Source organism: Schistocerca cancellata, chromosome 1 (assembly GCF_023864275.1).
Source record: "Schistocerca cancellata isolate TAMUIC-IGC-003103 chromosome 1, iqSchCanc2.1, whole genome shotgun sequence".
Lineage (NCBI taxonomy): Eukaryota > Metazoa > Arthropoda > Insecta > Orthoptera > Acrididae > Schistocerca > Schistocerca cancellata.
The window spans coordinates 652,983,781-653,003,742 of NC_064626.1; the positions used below are offsets into that span (position 1 = coordinate 652,983,781).

Consider the following 19,962-nt stretch of genomic DNA (forward strand, 5'->3'; position numbering starts at 1 on the left):
CCTGCAAAAAATCACTTACGGATGCCGTATTGCTTTTCGGGAAATCACATTTGCATTGACATTCCTGATAATATAATAATAGCCAACTGACACATCCATTTTGTTAGTTTCAGACAAGTGGATAGTAGCGAGTGAGGCGGCACAGTAGTTAAGAAACTGGTCCCGTATTCGGAAAGATGCCAGTTCAAATCCTCGCCTGGTCGTCCGTGGTTTCCCTGAACCGCTTAAGCTGGACACCGAGGCGGTTCCTTTGATCCTGCCGATATCGTTCCTTAAATTTACCAAATAGGATCTTGCATTCCTCCTTTAATGACATCGTCATCGACGAGGCTGAAAACTCTAATGTCCCTTACATCACGTGGCTAGTTTGAAAATAAGTTGATTGAACCTATATCTTCTTTCGTGATCTGTGTTCCACGCTTTGACTAAGTTTCATCACATTCAGCAATTAACTTCGTAAGTTGTCGTCATTGTGAGCTTTTATTTTTTGTGCAAATCTGTGTGTTACTCATAACATCCTTCAGAACTTCTACATTACGCATGTCCGATCTCGATGCTACACTGGTGTGCAAAACTTAAGGACGAAAGTAACTTTCTCATGATGTGTCACTGCCAAGTAACAGAGCTGAATGGATCTGGGGCCATATGTAGAAAAAAATGTTACTGCTACTGAATGAAATATGCAATGAGACAATCAGAAACAATAATTACACAGAAGTCACTGCGATTTAAGGTGGTCCCCTGGACATTACAAGAAGCTGGACTGGTTATTAATAGAATGTGTGATCACTAGGGACCGTAATGCATGTTCTGCAACCTGCTCTCATGCTGCTTACAAGAAGGAGTTCTTGTGGTGGGGCATTCCATTTCTCCACCAGCGAGTCTGACAAATGCTGAATGGTCGTTGGTGCATGTGGACGTGCTGCGGTACTTCTCCCCAACGCATGCCACACATGCTCGATGGAATTCATGTCGGGGAAACGAGCAGGCCAGTCCATTCGCCGAATACCATCTCGTTCCAAGAGCTCCTCCATCTGCGTTGTCATCAATAAATATGAAGTCAGGGCCGAATGCACCCCTGAAGAGACACACTTGCGGAACGCCGATGTTCGGGTATCAACGGAACATAACGTACTGGTTGTCGGGCAAAGAATCGCCTCCATGCAGCCGTCGTCCCAATGTTGAGCGTGAGACTGCGTGCCTTGCAGCCGTATTAAATATGGTTGTAATTGCACCTGCTATTTTACGTAGGTCCCTTTTTGCCTGCTGCACACTGTAGTGCTCATCTGCTGCAACAATTGACCGGCGTCGGTCACCTCCTCTTCGTCTGGCTGTACTGCCTGTGGCTCAGAACACTCACCATGCACGTGAACAGTGCTGTGAGCAATGCCGAACTGCTGGACTACACTCGTCACACTTAGTTCTTCTTCCAGTTTCGCTATGTGACGTTCAGCCTTCCGTGCAAGACTGGGAGACGCTGGCGACATGCTCCAGAACTTTCATTCATTTCCACCGAATTGTTAATATATTATATTACTTTATACGTCTCATCCTTACGTTTTGCAGAGCAGTGTACTGGCCGCAGAACAGTTTCTACAAGATTCATGTAGTATTCACTTCCATTTTGATAGAATGTTGTATCATTTATCAAGACACAAAGGAATTAAAAACATAAGTTGCCAGTGGGTAGTGATTTATATCAGTGGGACAAGTTGAAAATTTGTGATGGACTGGGATTCGAACCCGGGTCTCCTGCTTCCTAGGCAGATGCGCTGACCACTACACCACCCTTTTTTTCCATTTTGTTCGTTGCATCTGATCGTAGGGGACGTCCGATGACATCCGTCGAAGTTCGTTGTTGATCCCTTCACTCAGTTTTTTTATTAGAGAGACCAGCCAGCGCTCTGACAGAATACGCTGAGCTACCGTGCCGGCAGCCATCCAGAAACCGAGGTCACCATCACCGCACGGACTATCCTAGCACGCCTCTCGTCAGAGCCAAATTCTTAACTTACACCACACACTACTTATGTAGTGACCCTGCTCATTAGATTCACTTCCCGCTGCATTTCGCCAATTCCCGTAAGAGTTTGAGCCCAGCGTGGATCTGCACTGAAGGCGTCATTGGCCGTCATCTCCTTAATTATACAGGGTGTTACAAAACGGTACGGCCAAACTTTCAGGAAACATTCCTCACACACAAAGAAAGAAAATATGTTACGTGGACATGTGTCCGGAAACGCTAAATTTCCATGTTAGAGATCATTTTATTACTTCTCTTCAAATCACATTAATCATGGAATGGAAACACACAGCAACAGAACGTACCAGCGTAACTTCAAACACTTTGTTGCAGGAAATGTTCAAAATGTCCTCCGTTAGCGAGGATACATGCATCCACGCTCCGTCGCATAAAATCCCTTATGCGCTGATGCAGCCCTGGGGAATGGCGTATTGTATCACAGCCGTCCACAATACGAACACGAAGAGTCTCTACATTTGGTACTGGGGTTGTGTAGACAAGAGCTTTCAAATGCCCCCATAAATGAAAGTCAAGAGGGTTGAGGTCAGGAGAGCGTGGAGGCCATGGAATTGGTACGCCTCTACAAATCCTTCGGTCACCGACTCTGTTGTTGAGAAGCGTACGAACACTTCGACTGAAATGTGCAGGAGCTCCATCGAGCATGAACCACATGTTGTGTCGTACTTGTAAAGGCACATGTTCTAGCAGCACAGGTAGAGTATCCCGTATGACATCATGATAACGTGCTCCATTGAGCGTAGGTGGAAGAACATGAGGCCCAATCAAGACATCACCAACAATGCCTGCCCAAACGTTCACAGAAAATCTTTGTTGATGACGTGATTGCACTATTGCGTGCGGATTCTCGTCAGCCCACACATGTTGATTGTGAAAATTTACAATTTGATCACGTTGGAATGAAGCCTCATCCGTAAAGAGAACATTTGCACTGACATGAGGATTGACACATTGTTGAATGAACCATTCGCAGAAGTGTATCCGTGGAGGCCAATCAGCTGCTGATAGTGCCTGCACACGCTGTACGTGGTACTGAAACAACTGGTTCTCCCGTAGCACTCTCCATACAGTGACGTGGTCAACGTTACCTTGTACAGCAGCAACTTCTCTGACGCTGACATTAGGGTTATCATCAACAGCACGAAGAATTGCCTCGTCCATTGCAGGTGTCCTCGTCGTTCTAGGTCTTCCCCAGTCGCGAGTCATAGGCTGGAATGTTCCGTGCTCCCTAAGTCGCCGATCAATTGCTTCGAACGTCTTTCTGTCGGGAGACCTTCGTTCTGGAAATCTGTCTCGATACAAACGTACCGCGCCACGGCTATTGCCCCGTGCTAATCCATACATCAAACGGGCATCTGCCAACTCCGCATTTGTAAACATTGCACTGACTGCAAAACCACGTTCGTGATGAACACTAACCTGTTGATACTACGAACTGATGTGCTTGATGCTAGTACTGTAGAGCAATGAGTCGCATGTCAACACAAGCACCGAAGTCAACATTACCTTCCTTCAATTGGGACAACTGGCGGTGAATCGTGGAAGTACAGTACATACTGACGAAACTAAAATGAGCTCTAACATGGAAATTAATCGTTTCCGGACACATTTCCACGTAACATATTTTCTTTATTTGTGTGTGAGGAATGTTTCCTGAAAGTTTGGCCGTACCTTTTTGTAACACCCTGTATATGTGGTATCTGTTCTTTCGGTCATGTCCGAAAGAACAGACACCACATGTATATAACTTATATTTGTCGCTCTTACACTCTTTATCGACACAGCGGCGGAGTTGCTGTGTGTTCATGCAGTCTGTGCGTTCGGCATTTGTCGTGCGACCAAACTAGTGTGTTATCACCTGCTTTATGTAAATGTGTCAGAGCTGTGAGTGAACTTGTAGCCCGTCTCACAGATTGTTTTACACATTTGCTGCGCTGACCTGTTTCCCGGCCATACCTGGGCACACGGCAGACTCACAACTTGAGGCTGTGGCACAGGATACTGTTGTTAGCAAGAAGTAGCGCCCCGCGCAGCTGTGTATACAGTCTTCTCTCGCGCGCCCACGTGGTATTTATGGACACGCCTGTCCGGTACAGGCGTCCTGCCGGCAACGCGGAGCTGTTCGCCTAAGACAACTGCCGTATTCCTGCTGCTGGAAGACGTCCCTCTCCGTGCACAAAAGCGTCAAAGTGAAAATTTCCCGGAGAGAAATGCTGAATAGTATCCGGTGGTCCAGGTTCACTTACACCACAACTTAGAAGAAGTGTCTAAACATCGGAGGCATTTTAAAAAGTTTACTAGGGCAGCCAAGGTACCGGAAGAGATTTGATGAAGGTAGCATTATTAATGCGCTATCTGCACTGCTACAGTAATAATGTCTTTGTTTAACGTTGTTACCAAAAATCTCGGAAAGTAGTTGACCGACTTATTTCAAATTTTTTACTCGATACTATGATCATTCCGACAGACATTGGCTACATGTTGTTCTTTAATCTATGCAGTATACAATTATGTACGTAATATATAAAGGGGAAACGTTATTAGCAAAAATCTCGAAAAGTTATTGACTGATTTACTTCAAATTTTTACACGATACCCTAAAGAATATTCAGACGGACATATGCAATATAATTTTTTAAACGACAATGTAGAGGTTTTCAGTTAAGAAAGAAAATGCTATGCTGTAAAAAGCTGTGGTTTCGATTTCTCTCTCGCAGTGTTTTAACTACCATAGGAGGGCATGTCAACCATTGGACAAACTGTTTCTGCCTTCTATATTCCTCCTCCTTACATATATTTTCAAACAAAGATTCTACACACAGCAATGTGGTGTTTTGTTTTCTTCCCCGCTGGAGTTTTACATAAAATGCAAAAGATGTATTTATGGCTTACGACTAGAATACTACTGCGAAATATGAGTCGTACGAAACATTGTAATCCTGCCCAACTACAAATTAAAAATATGTGAAATACTATCATTCAAGCTACCATCCTCAGATACAGCAGTTGGAGAGGTGTCTCTCATAACCTGTGTAGCGATGATCCCAACCGATTTACCCATTCATTTTAAGTGACTTCACTTCTCAATCAAGGTTTCATTTGCAATGACAGTAACAAAGCTCAAAGTTAGAGGGAGGAGAGAGGCGACAGAGAGGGAGGAGGGGAATGGACATGGAGAGGAGGAGGCGAACAGAGAAAGGGAGAAGAAGTAAGACACAGAGAGAGGAGGAGAACGGCAGAAAGGAGTTGGGGAAGGACTGAGGATGTAGAGCCAATTGCTATATGTACTCAGCAATTGCGAAGTTTTGCCTGGTTTACTAGTTACGCAAGAAAATCATTTATTCCTTCAAATCTGCTTCAAGAATCCAACAAAAATGTTTTTTCGAAGGATGAAGTTAAACATACGTAAGAACTGTGTTCAGGTGAAAAACTGGATATATTCTGGTTTCTTATTTTATCAAGGCGTGTTTAGTCTCAGAAGGGTGCTAAGGAATTTCATTTCTGTCTTAATGACAGCTACAGAATAACTGACACCGCCATTGTTTTAGACATGTTCAGCTGTTTTTCGGTCTGTGCTATTTTCAGTATTCTTCGAATAGTTCACACCTTGTCTGGTATCGTCCTAATTTATTATTTACATATCCATCGTAATTGTACACGATATCACAGTCTAAATAATTGAACTGTTGAACTTGTTCTAAAATTCTTCCATCCAAAATTATCTTTGTTCTTACCGGGGGCTTGCCCTGGAATGCCATGATTACTCATTTTGAGGTAGAAATTTTGAAGTTATATGCAGTAAAAATTTTGTGGAACACCTAAATAGCTCTTTGAAGATTATCTTCAGTGTATTGGATAATTAATAAGTCTTCAGAGTTCTAAAAATATGGAAACCGCGTGGGGAGAGATAGTGACTGTATGGAGGATGTGTAAGGGCTCCCCAGTGAAACTGCTGCAGCGTACTAGAAATAACCTAGGCAACATAGGTGCACGCCTGATTACAATCATGGTTCCGTAGACATCGTAAAGATGAAACTTGAAACTTCCTGGCAGATTAAAACTGTTTGCCGGACGGAGACTCGAACTTATTTTTATACATAGAACTTTAATGATCAGGACGGGTTTGGTCAGCTGACCTTAAATGATGTAAAGAAAACTGGAAGAAATCAATAAAAACTTTTAATTTACTATATTTAGAAAACTGATGATTTAAATGCTGACAGACTTTACACAGTGTCAACACTCAATAACACGTTTCTGGCCACAACAAAGATACGAATACTACTCTGAGCATATCCATACACGAATCTGACAAAATCCCTCCAGTGCGCAAGCAACCAACAACTATGTGCAGCGAAAAGGCAAAGTACCAAAAATCCTCAATTAATACTTGGAGGCTCATGAAGTCTCCCCCGGCGCTACTAGCAGGGTCACGGCAGGTTGCGACCTCTCATGTCGCGCTGCTTCTCTCACCGCACCCTGCGTTCGGCCACTTCCGACTCCCCTCGACAACTGCTCGCTCGCTACTACCCGCGATAATAGTATCTCAGACTCAAGAGTTTGTGTGTGCACGCAGCAGAAACATAGACGTCCAACTTTCAGTGTGTGAAAGTCCAATCAGTAGGTCGTAAGTGGACGATGGGATTTACCAATGCAGAAAAACCGGCATGCTCATGGTGTTTGGAGAATGTAGGAAGAATGCAATTCGTTCTTGTACGGTGTATGCGGCAAGATATCCTAATAGACGCCAATCGTCTCGGCAATTATTGATTAACCTTTTCAACCAGACAACGAACAGAAGGAAACAAGCGACGACAGAAGAGGGGAAAATTAATGTTTTCGCTGCCATTGCAGATAATCCGCACTTTAGCTCCCACGCAATCACACGAGGCCATCTGTCTCCATCACAATCAGCATGGACATGATTATGAGAATCGTGTTAACTTCTGTACATGGGCATTAAGACAGGATACTCCAGATACTTCATGTATCTTGTTTAATGATGACGGCACACTTACCAGTCTTGGCAAGGTAGACCGAAAAAAAAGGCGCTATTGGTCTGTTGACAATCGCCGTTGGTTTCATCAGGAGGAACATCAGCTTCCATGGAGTATAAACATGTGACGTGGGATAGTGAACCATCAACTCACAGGCCCATTTTTCATAGACAGAACACTGAACGTGCACAACTGTCACAGCCTCCAGCAGACCATCTTCCACGGATGCTAGAAGATGTTCCTCTGTAGACTAGGAGGAACCTGTGGTGCCAACATAATGGATGTCTAGACTGTAGTACATGAAGTACTACATGTCTTCACGAATTGTTTCCAAATCGTTGGTTTGGATGCAGAGGAACTGTACCTCGGCCGTCCTGTTCCCTGGATTTGGTGCCTGTAGATTTTTTTTCTGCGGGGAAAGCAGAAAGACGTTCTCTACAAGGATGTATCAACCACAGATGATGATTTGCAACGACGTATTACTGCAGCCTGCTCGGACATCTCCACTAAAATGTTAGCATGTGTGCAACAGATGTAGACTGGAAGCGTGTATTGCCTCTGCTGGTAATTATTTTGAACATAATCTACGGTGGTTAACCTTCTCGTTACTCATCTGAATCCATATAACTAATGTATGCACTTATGTTGTTCTTTAGTGTGTTGCCACATGTAGTCTGTTAATGTGAATAGGCATTGTTCCATTTAAAAAAAGTATATTTCTACACAAAAATACACTTTCTAAGTATTATTGCAATCTGTTGATCGGCTGATAGTACGATCCCCTGACTGCCAGACTATTCTGTGGAAACGGCACATCAATAGCATTTTCCATTTCCGCAATATTTACTGTGCAAGTTTTAGTTGCTGCTGCTATGTAAGAGCACAAGAGGATGTGAACACCGAAACTTTTGACACCATGCGGGTTTGTTGGTTATTTTTCTTTGACTGCTGTTAAACATAACGTGGCTGTGGTAATCTGACATATGTCATACTAACCTTAACACGTTAGGTATTGCTACTCCTCTAGACTTCGTGAAACTTTGCATCAGGGTCGGGAGCACATCTTCAGTTGTGCACATTTGAGGGAATTTTTGCGTATGTGTAACTGGCGCGACATCATTGCCTTATGGGTCAAATACAAAGGGTCTGATAAATAATGTGAACGGTTCACGGTGTGCACGGTGTACCACTCAACTAAAAATTTACGCCTGTGCCACTAGGTGGTAGAACACTGCAGCAGACTTTTATCCCCGTTCACTTGCCATAAATCGCATTAGACGGTAGCACATTACTCAGATATGCCGATTCACTCACTATATAGTAAAATTAGATTGGACGTCAGTATGTGTTATAGTTATACTGATAGAAAAACCTATTTTGTGGGTTTGTTAATGGGTTATAGTATATTGAGTTTTGGATTTTATCATACGCTAATCCTTTTGAGGCGACGAGAACCATAAGGGCCCAAAGCACATCGGCGTCGATTGTGAGACTGTAGCATTTATTCATGCTTCTGACATCTGTTGATCTTATGATGAGTCAGGTTTATCTGTGGTGTAAGCCCACATAGTATATATAAACATTCAGGAAAAACTGTCTCACCAGTTTCTCTTATATTCGCTTAAAAAGGGGCCGACGACGGTGTGATTTAGGCCCTTATTGTTCTCAGCGCCTCGTTTGTATTCTAGTCAAGTGGTGGAGATTATTACTTGAATGTAATCGAGCCCACAAACGGCAGTTTGTTTTCAGAGTAGACTGTTTACTGTGCAAGAATTGGCTTTCGCATGCAGATCAACGAGACTCTGTTGAATATGTTTTTAACCAATAACAGTCTGAGGTAACGGGCTAGTTGTGGCGCCCTGGAAATATTCTGAGTTCAGAGTTGCCGGCCGCCCCTCGGGCCGCTCGGCAAGCCGTGGCTCGTTAGCAGCTGCGTGGCTGGGAATTCCATGGTGACGCTGTGTCGATGAAGGAGACATGCAAGGAGTGCCAAGGATGACGGACGTCATGAAACCTTAATGGCAGACGTTTCACAGTTCATATAGAAATTAATAGTAGCCAGAGGAATCATGATACCTCAAAAAGAAACACGCACATTACCATTATTTGCACGACAATTCTTATGGTGTAATCAAATTGTCAATATCTTTATTAGTTTAAAGTTTGGTATCTGACTGTAAATTATACAAATAACACCCAGCAACAAATTTCCAAAATCTAAACAATGCGTTCAAATGGTTCAAATGGCACCAAGAACTATGGGACTTAACATCTGAGGTCATCAATCCCCTAGACTTAGAACTACTCGAACCTAACTAACCTAACGACATCACACACATCCATGCCCAAGGCAGGATTCGAACCTGCGACCGTAGCAGCAGTGCGGTTCTGGACTGAGGCACGTAGAACCGCTCGGCCACAGCAGCCAGCTAAATGGTGCATCTGAGTTTGTCGATCGACGTGTCCTTAGAAAGGTGTTAGTGTAAACCTAAATTAGTATGAATTACAGGCATGAAGCTTAAATAGTACATGAGTTATTGGAGGCCAAAATGGCCGATTACTATTAATCGCACCAGGCCATAAGTACTCCACAGTGACAGGAAAAAAAGGTAGCAGAATGCTTATAAATATATTTATTCGTCTATGTCTGTGTTTATATCTGATATATACCATTCATGAAGAAATTGGTAAAATATTTACTATGTTTTAGAAAGCACAGAGACATTAGGCTACTAGGTTACTTCTGTTCTATTTCTTTGATATACGTTTATTTAATTTGTTATGTATTTAATAATGTGTGTTAGAGCGTCCATGAACCATGGACCTTGCCGTTGGTGGGGAGGCTTGCGTGCCTCAACGATACAGATAGGAGTACCATAGGTGCAACCACAACGGAGGGGTATCTGTTGAGAGGCCAGACAAACATGTGGTTCCTGAAGAGGGGCAGCAGCCTTTTCAGTAGTTGCAGGGGTAACAGTCTGGATGATTGACTGATTGTGACATTAACCAAAACGGCCTTGCTGTTGTGGTACTCCAAACGGCTGAAAGCAAAGGGAAACTACAGCCGTAATTTTTCCCGAGGGCATGCAGCTTTACTGAATGGTTAAATGATGATGGCCTCCTCTTGGGTAAAATATTCCTGAGGTAAAATAGTCCCCCATTCGGATCTCCGGGCGGGGACTACTCAAGAGGGCGTCGTTATCAGGAGAAAGAAAACTGGCATTCTACGGATCGGAGCGTGGAATATCAGATCCCTTAATCGGGCGGGTAGGTTAGAAAATTTAAAAAGGGAAATGGATAGGTTAAAGTTAGATATAGTGGGAATTAGTGAAGTTCGGTGGCAGGAGGAACAAGACTTCTGGTCAGGTGAATACAGGGTTATAAATACAAAATCAAATAGGGGTAATGCAGGAGTAGGTTTAATAATGAATAAAAAAAATAGGAGTGCAGGTAAGTTACTCCAAACAACATAGTGAACGTATTATAGTGACCAAGATAGACACGAAGCCCATGCCTACTACAGAAGTACAAGTTTATATGCCAACTAGCTCTGCAGATGACGAATAAATTCAAGAAATGTATGATGAGATAAAAGAAATTATTCAGGTAGTGAAGGGAGACGAAAATTTAATAGTCATGAGTGACTGGAATTCGACAGTAGGAAAAGGGAGGGAAGGAAACATAGTAGGTGAATATGGATTGGGGCTAAGAAATGAAAGAGGAAGCCGTCTGTTAGAATTTTGCACAGAGCATAACTTAATCATAGCTAACACTTGGTTGAAGAATCTTAAAAGAAGGTTGTATACATGGAAGAACCCTGGAGATACTAAAAGGTATCAGATACATTATATAATGGTAGAGATTTAGGAACCAGGTTTTAAATTGTAGGACATTTCCAGGGGCAGATGTGGACTCTGACCACAATCTATTGGTTATGAACTGTAGATTAAAACTGAAGAAATTGCAAAAAGGTGGGAATGTAAGGAGATGGGACCTGGATAAACCGACTAAACCAGAGGTTGTACAGAGTTTCAGGGAGAGCATAAGGGAACAATTGACAAGAATGGAGGAAAGAAATGAAGTAGAAGACGAATGGGTAGCTCTGAGGGATGAAGTGGTAAAGGCAGCAGAGGATCAAGTAGGTAAAAAGACGAGGGCTAGTAGAAATCCTTGGGTAACAGAAGAGATATTGAATTTAATTGATGAAAGGAGAAAATATAAAAATGCAGTAAATGAACCAGGCAAAAAGAAATACAAACGTCTCAAAAATGAGATCGACAGGAAGTACAAAATAATTAAGTAGGCATGGCCAGAGGACAAATGTAAAGATGTAGAAGCTTATCTCACTAGGGGTAAGATAGATACAGCCTACAGGAAAAATAAAGATACCTTTGGAGAAAAGAGAACCACTTGTATGAATATCAAGAGCTCAGATGGAAACCCAGTTCTAAGCAAAGAGGGGAAAGCAGTAAGGTGGAAGGAGTATATAGAGGGTCTATACAAGGACGATGTACTTGAGGACAATATTATGGAAATGGAAGAGGATGTAGATGAAGATGAAATGGGAGATACGATACTACGTGAAGAGTTTGACAAAGCACTGAAAGACCTGAGTCGAAACAAGGCCCCGGGAGTGGACAACATTCCATTAGAGCTACTGACGGCGTTGGGAGAGCCAGTCCTGACAAAACTCTACCATCTGGTGAGCAAGATGTACGAGACAGGCGAAATACCCTCAGACTTCAAGAAGAATATAATAATTCCAATCCCAATGAAAGCAGGTGTTGACAGATGTGAAAATTACCGAACTGTCAGTTTAATAAGTCACAGCTGCAAAATACTAGCGCGAATTATTTACAGACGAATGGAAAAACTGGTAGAAGCCGACCTCGGGGAAGATCAGTTTGGATTCCGTAGAAATGTTGGAACACGTGAGGCAATACTGACCTTACGACTTATCTTAGAAGAAAGATTAAGGAAAGGCAAACCTACGTTTCTAGCATTTGTAGACTTAGATAAAGCTTTTGACAATGTTGACTGGAATACTCTCTTTCAAATTCTAAAGGTGGCAGGGGTAAAATACAGGGAGCGAAAGGCTGTTTACAATTTGTACAGAAACCAGATGGGAGTTATAAGAGTCGTGGGGCATGAGAGGGAAGCGGTGGTGGGGAAGGGAGTGAGACAGGGTTGTAGCCTCTCCCGGATGTTGGTTGGTTGTTTTCGGGGAAGGAGACCAGACAGCGAGGTCATCGGTCTCATCGGATTAGGGAATGACGGGGAAGGAAGTCGGCCGTGCCCTGTGAAAGGAACCATCCCGGCATTTGCCTGGAGCGATTTAGGGAAATCACGGAAAACCTAAATCAGGATGGCCGGACGCGGGATTGAACCGTCGTCCTCCCGAATGCGAGTCCAGTGTCTAACCAGTGCGCCACCTCGCTCGGTCTCCCGGATGTTATTCAATCTGTATATTGAGCAAGCAGTAAAGGAAACAAAAGAAAAGTTTGGAGTAGGTATTAAAATCCAGGGAGAAGAAATAAAAACTTTGAGGTTCGCCGATGACATTGTAATTCTGTCAGACAGCAAAGGACTTGGAAGAGCAGTTGAACGGAATTGACAGTGTCTTGAAAGGAGGATATAAGATGAAACTCAACAAAAGCAAAACGAGGATAATGGAATGTAGCCGAATTAAGTCGGGTGATGCTGAGGGAATTAGATTAGGAAATGAGACACTTAAAGTAATAAATGGGTTTTGCTATTTGAGGAGCAAAATAACTGATGATGGTCGAAGTAGAGAGGATATAAAATGTAGACTGGCAATGGCAAGGAAAGCGTTTCTGAAGAAGAGAAATTTCTTAACATCGAGTATAAATATAAGTGTCAGTAAGTCGTTTCTGAAAGTATTTGTATGGAGTGTAGCCATGTATGGAAGTGAAACATGGACAATAAATAGTTTGGACAAGAAGAGAATAGAAGCTTTCGAAATGTGGTGCTACAGAAGAATGTTGAAGATTAGGTGGGTAGATCACGTAACTAATGAGGAGGTATTGAATAGGATTGGGGAGAAGAGAAGTTTGTGGCACAACGTGACAAGAAGAAGGGATCGGTTGGTAGGACATGTCCTGAGGCATCATGGGATCAAAAATTTAGCATTGGAGGGCAGCGTGGAGGGTAATAACCGTAGAGGGAGACCAAGAGATGAATACACTAAGCAGATTCAGAAGGATGTAGGTTGCAGTAAGTACTGGGAGATGGAGGAGCTTGCACAGGATAGATTAGCATGGAGAGCTGCATCAAACCAGTCTCCGGACTGAAGACCACAACAACAACAACAAGATCGTGTTTATGGTCCAGCCGCAGGAATATTTAATTTCAAGTTATTAATATGTGAATCCAGTATTTCGAATGCGTTTCATTATGTTTGTGAGTGTGCGTTGGCTTGGAAACAGGGCGGGAACGCTCTAGCCAATCAAAGCGATCGTTTGGAGAGAGGACACGGGAGGTGCGGGACGGACAGTGCGAGTCCGGGAGTAGGACGCGTTGCGGGACGCGCAGACGCGACGGGGATGCACGTTCGCGCGGAAGACTTGGACAGTGGAGCAGTTTGCGCCTGGTCGCTAGAGATAGAAATATTTCGTAGTGCCGTCTTATGCACATGTGAGATTTCCGTAGCTTCTACTTTGAAGACATAGTGTGCATTGAGAAGTGAATGTCTCGCGAGCTATGTTGTTGTTCGTAACTAATTATGTGCAGTAAGAACCTATTGTTTCCCTGTTATTCAACTCATATTTTATTTAACTGCTGGACCATCGACACCAATAAGTGTTTTGCAGAAATATACCGCATTCTCAAAAGTACTTCTACTATCTCACTCATTATTTAAAGTCGTGAAGATAGTACCTGCAGATTTTATTTTATTGCAATCTTTCATTTATAAATTACTATGTTGCTTTAAAAATTCGCAATTGCCGAGTGATAGGAACCTTCGACCATTCGATTCGTGTGTGTATTCATATTGTATACTGTAGACTCAGCAGTATTTGGCTCGTAATGCGGCAACTACGTATACCAGCCCCTAGACAACGGAACCAGCCAAAACTTTTAATATTGCAACTCTGAGTCAGTGGGTACGTAGTCGAGGGCAACAACACCATCATTTCATTTTTTTATTTGAAAGCCCGCAACAGAAAAGAAAATTACCAGGAGAAGTTAGCGCAAAGGAACCAGTACTTCCCAGACCAGATTCATTGATTGAGAAAGTTACCAAATCAAGTAAGCGTCAGTACAAGCGAACATTTAAAAAAGATGTGTATAACAGCGTAAGATGTTGTGTCGGTGCAACGTAAGTATGTCTGAATTACAGCCTGGATGTTAATTTGTGGGCTAATATATGTATTCTAGATCTTACACATTTGTTCCAAAAAATAAAAAAGCACGAGAATTCCCATTTACATAAAAATTCGAAACGGAGAGTAGCGAAAACTTACCCATTATGTCGTTCCTGCCAAAAACTGTACTTAATTATGTACCAAACAACAAAAATCGCCGAAACAATTCTTTTTTTTCTTAGACAAGTTATGCATATTACTATTATTGTTATTGTTATTATTGACAATGGCTGTAGCTGTATAAACTAGTTGATAAGCGTAACTATTATACAGCAGACACTATTAATTTCACACTCTCAAATTTATCTGAATCTAAAAATTTGTGAACACCCAGAATGTATACTCGTGAGCTGCCACTGTTTAGTTGATTCACCCTGTTCATATCTATCCACTGTTGTCGGGTAGTCGCCAACATGTACTGTGCAGTTATATGATAACGTGTGATACATTTGATCATTGAATATTGCAGTACTGGAAAAAACATTAGCATAATCGAATATATTAATAATAATAACAATAATAGTATTAGCTGATGGATAAATAATTACTTTCAGTCTTCTTCTGCTTTTTGGGCTATCTCTGCTGATAGCGGTTCATGACGGTCTCTTCAATGCTGCATTTAGACCTCGAAGATCCCTTTTGGGTGTGAGCAAAGTGGTATAGGGGAGGGGAGATAGGAAAAGGGGAGGGTGAGAGTAAGAGTAAGGAGAGAGTTGGAGGTGACCTTGAATATGATAGGCGCAATAATTTGTGTCTACTGTAATATGACACGAACGGTCATTTGTATGTCGGCAAGCTCTCTTCCTGATACCATACTTGTAACGTCACAGCAAGTACTTAAGTGGAGAGATAGGACTCGTGTGGTCTTTGTGTGTCGGGCGGATGTTGTTGGTGAGCCCGAGCTGCCGTTGTGTTGCATACTCGCCTACTTGTCTGTTTACTTAAAAGGGCTAGAGATTAATTCTGTGCTAAATGTAAGGCTTTAAAGCAACGGAGCTGTGGCGATCCCTTTTTCAGTAATGAGTGACGCCATTCCATTAGTTCGTGCATTGTCCAGACTGGTAGCAGGCAACATAAAATCGCCGGCGTGTTCCCAACATGACTGGCTGGTATCAATTCTGCGCCATCCACAGAGCTCCAAAGCGAACAAGGGGGAGGCTAATATTTTGTTCTGTGGGCTTAAGTATTGTCAGTTTTTAACAATATTTGAAGATGACACGGCAGTTGAAATAAAAGGGTACAAGTGAGTTACTAATCGATTGCGATAATCCTCAGAAATAACAAATATAACGGTGACCATCAACGGATTGCACTGAGGTGATATGCGTGTATAACGATGGAGGTAGTATCGCGTACACAAGGTGTAAAAAGGCAGTGCATTGGCGGAGCTGCCTTTTGTACTCAGGTGATTCGTGTGAAAGTTTTCTAACGTGATTATTGCCGCACGACGGAATTACCAGACTTTAAACGCGAACTGGTAGTTGAAGCTAGATGCTAGGCACATTCCATTTCGGAAATTGTTTGGGAATTCAATATTCCGAGAACCACAGCGTCAAGAATGTGCCGAATTTACCAAATTTCAGGCATTGCCTCTCACCACGGACAACATAGTGGCCGACGGTCTTTAAAATGGATCAAATGGCTCTGAGCACTATGGGACTTAACATCTGAGGTCATCAGTCCCCTAGAACTTAGAACTACTTAAACCTAACTAACCTAAGGACGTCACACACATCCACACCCGAGGCAGGATTCGAACCTGCGACCGTAGCAGTCACGCGGTTCCGGACTGAAGCGCCTAGAACCGCACGGCCATCGCGGCCGTCTGACGGTCTTCACTTAACGATCGAGAGCAGCCGCGTTTGTGTAGAGTTGTCGGTGTTAACAGACAAGCAACACAGCATGAAATAACCGTAGAAATCAATGTGGGGCGTACGACGAACGTACCATTTAGGACAGGGTGGCGTAATTTGGCGTTAATCAGCTCTCCTGGGCTATTAACATATCGCTTGGACCCCAGACGACTGGGAAACCCTGGCCTGTCAAATAAGTCTCGATTTCAGTTGGGAAGAGCTGATGGTTGGGTTCGAGTGTGGCGCAGGCACCACGAAGCCGTGGGTCCAAGTTGTCAACAAGCCGTTACGCAAGCTGTTGGGAGCTCCATCGTGGTGTGGGCTGTGTTTACGTGGAATGGACTGTGTATCCTCTGGTCCAAGTGAATGGCTATGTTCGGCTACTTGGAAACCATTTGCACTCAGTCGTGGACTTCATCTTCCCAAACAACGATCCCATGTCACTGGCCGACAACTGTTCGCGATTGGTTTGAAGAACATTCTGAATAATTAGAGCGAATGATTTGGCCATCCAGATCGAAAATTTATGGGACATATTCGAGAGGTCAGTTGGTGCACAGAATGCTGCACCGGCAACACTTTCGTAATTATGGATGGCTATAGAGGCAAACTGGCTCAATATTTCTGCAGGGGCTTCCAACGACTTGTTGAATACATGTCGCGTCGAGTTGCTGCACTATGCCGGGCAAAAGGAGATCCGACGCGATATTAGGTGTTCCATGACTTTTGTCACCTCAGTGTAATTTAGTTCGCACGATGGCGAAGTAATAAGACAGGCAAGAAAAAAGTGTGGCGACTCTTAGTGGCATCATAAGCTGACTTCAGCGTAATCCTTGGCGCAGCAGTCGCTTTCTGTTAGCTACCTATCGACACTTCTCCGGTAGAAAGTGTCGAAACGGAGACTTTCGCGATCGGTGTGACGCAAGCGGCAGGTGGTTTTTGCGCGGCGGGCGATCGCGCCTCGCCCGGCGACGATAAGATGCGATCGCGCCAGCACGGCAGGCCCGCGCCTTATCGAGGCAGCTGGGCGGCCCGGCCGCTCAGTGTGACATGGCGCGCCGTCCGCGGCAGGATGCAGCGGCGGGCCCGCTCACGGTGAGTTCCCCGCTACTGTGCCTGAGGCTGCACGGGAGTTTCTTTGACGCGACTGTTGTGCGATAAATAGCGTAAGAAATGTGGACCCCGTGGTGTGGTGTGTAACGTGGCTACAAAGTACGGAAATTAATGCCCGTTGTCGAAGGACAGCTCCGTTCTCAAGGTAGTACCGCAGACAGATGGGCCTGAGACAATTATTTTTGTGTGTGTTTCAAAAGACGCAAGTGGTAGCGGTTACACGTACGCTAACCCTTGTAATACCAAGAGGGGGAGGAGAGTAGTGTTTGTAATGCCCACCTATTGAAAATATTGTAATCTAGTCAGTTCTTTATATTTCAAAATTTTTGAACAAATATTTATTGTTTTTAATGATTTGTTCTATCAGATTCCATACATTTGTTAAATTTTTAAGTTAAACAATCCAAAACTGTGAATCTCAGTTCAAGGGCAACCCATAAATCTAAATCTCAGTTCTAGGCGTCACTGTCTCCAGTGAATGTAGTATTCAATATTTTCAGGTTCACGGCCTTACTGACAGATAACTATCTCTTTAAAAAGTATATCGACAGTAAAAGTTGACAACAATGAACGAAATTTGCATTTTTTAAATTCTTTGTAGTGGTCATAAAGTAATACATGCCATCGAAAGTTCGTTGATATTTTTGAGAGTATACTAAAAGGTATTTTCAGATTCCGAACCCTCCTTACACACCACTACCTCTTAAAAAATTATGTTGTTAATATAATTCAACAACAATTAACGAATTTTGTTTTTTAAAGTTTTTTATGTTGGGCATAAAGTACCCCCTCTCTCTCCCCGCCCCCCTGGTAATGAGCGTTATGTAAAATGCCTTGGTATTGCTAGCGTTACATAACGCAGTGTTCTGTCCCACGGCTACTTCTGGTAACAATTGTTGAGGTCTCCTCAACATTCCCCTTAGTACGCGTGGGTAGCGCGACCTCACAATGGAGTTTACTGACAGTGAAGTGCTTATAATGGAGGGTCAAAAGCACAAATGTTTATACGATATTTGCGACACTAATTATAAAAATCGTTATAAGAAACAATTTACATAGACGAATGTTTGTGAAGTAGTTGTCGGAGATCGATGGGGAAAGTACCGGGTGATCAAAAAGTCAGTGTAAATTTGAAAACTGAATAAATCGCGGAATAATGTAGATAGAGAGGTACAAATTGACACACATGCTTGGAATGACATGGGGTTTTATTAGAACCAAAAAAATACAAAGGTTCAAAAAATGTCCGACAGATGGCGCTTCATCTGATCAGAATAGCAATAATTAGCATGACGAAGTAAGAGAAAGCAAAGATGATGTTCTTTACAGGAAATGTTCAATATGTCCACCATCATTCCTCAACAATAGTTGTAGTGCTACAGCTATTGTAGAATAATGTAGTGAACAGCACTGTAAAGCATGTTCGGAGTTATGGTGAGGCACTGGCGTCGGATGTTGTCTTTCAGCATCCCTATAGATGTCGGTCGATTACGATACACTTGCGACTTCAGGTAACCCCAAAGCCAATAAACGCACGGACTGAGGTCTGGGGACCTGGGACGCCAAGCATGACGAAAGTGGCGGCTGAGCACACGATCACCACCAAACGACGCGCGCAAGAGATCTTTCACGTGTCTAGCAATACTTTTTTTGTTCTAATAAAACCCCATGTCATTCCAAGCATGTGTAAATTTTTACGTCTCTGTCTACATTATTCCGTGGTTTATTAAGTTTTCAAATTTATACTGACTTTTCGATCACCCGGTATATAATGAATTGAAGTGTACTATCAGGATATTAGATTTTTTAGTAAATATATTAAATTTTCTTGGCATTTGTATAATAAATAGTGATACAACTGTGTTACAGTATCGCCAATTATTATTATTATTATTATTATACGTGAATAACACTTACCGTGATGTAACTAATAACTTTTCCTCAGTTCCTACACTATTTCGCATACTGGCATCTCAGCGTGCAAGTTTTTCACGTACTTTACAAATGGGATACTCAAACGATTGTACTGACATACTATATTAATCAAGAAACAAGATTAGATAATTTTTCAGTCTTTCGAGTATATTTATGCACGTTATGAGTTCGATCTATAATATTATTGGATGTATCTACCACTCTCTGATTTTTCTTTCTGTTTCCGTCGTCTGACAATCAGTAACGAAATAAACGCTTTTGATGTTCCGCGGGACTGCTACGGTCGCAGGTTCGAATCCTGCATCGGGCATGGATGTGTGTGATGTCCTTAGGGTAGTTAGGTTTAAGTAGTTCTAAGTTCTGGGGGACTGATGACCTCAGATGTTAAGTCCCATAGTGCTCAGAGCTATTTGAAGCTTTTGATGTTATGCTCATTCCTGTCGTTATACTTCTCAATTCTCGAAAGGCGTACTTCGCTCCGGTCGTAGCGCAATGGATCGTGCTACGTTAACAATTCATCGTGTAGCCAGCGTGCTCCCAACCTGTGTCAGTTAGCGCACAAAACTTTGCGTTATTTAACATACGGCATAGCCACGTGTTTGCGCTAGCAAAATGTTGCGGTAATTTCTGTAAAATTG

General features: G+C 42.8%; 2 protein-coding genes across 3 annotated transcripts in view; one reads left to right on the forward strand and one right to left on the reverse strand.

Annotated features, from left to right (window-relative positions):
- The window catches only part of LOC126183439 (calpain-A), a 642,654-nt gene that overhangs the window by 570,615 nt on the left and 52,077 nt on the right, over positions 1 to 19,962 (reverse strand). The gene's annotated exons all lie outside the window — the stretch shown is intronic.
- LOC126183463 (transmembrane channel-like protein 7) overlaps positions 17,316 to 19,962 on the forward strand; it is a 175,669-nt gene continuing 173,022 nt past the window's right edge. Inside the window, exon 1 of the mRNA XM_049925467.1 lies at positions 17,316 to 17,371. Coding sequence (XP_049781424.1) covers positions 17,327 to 17,371 — 45 coding nt within the window. The 5' untranslated portion in view covers positions 17,316 to 17,326. The remainder of the gene's footprint in view (positions 17,372 to 19,962) is intronic.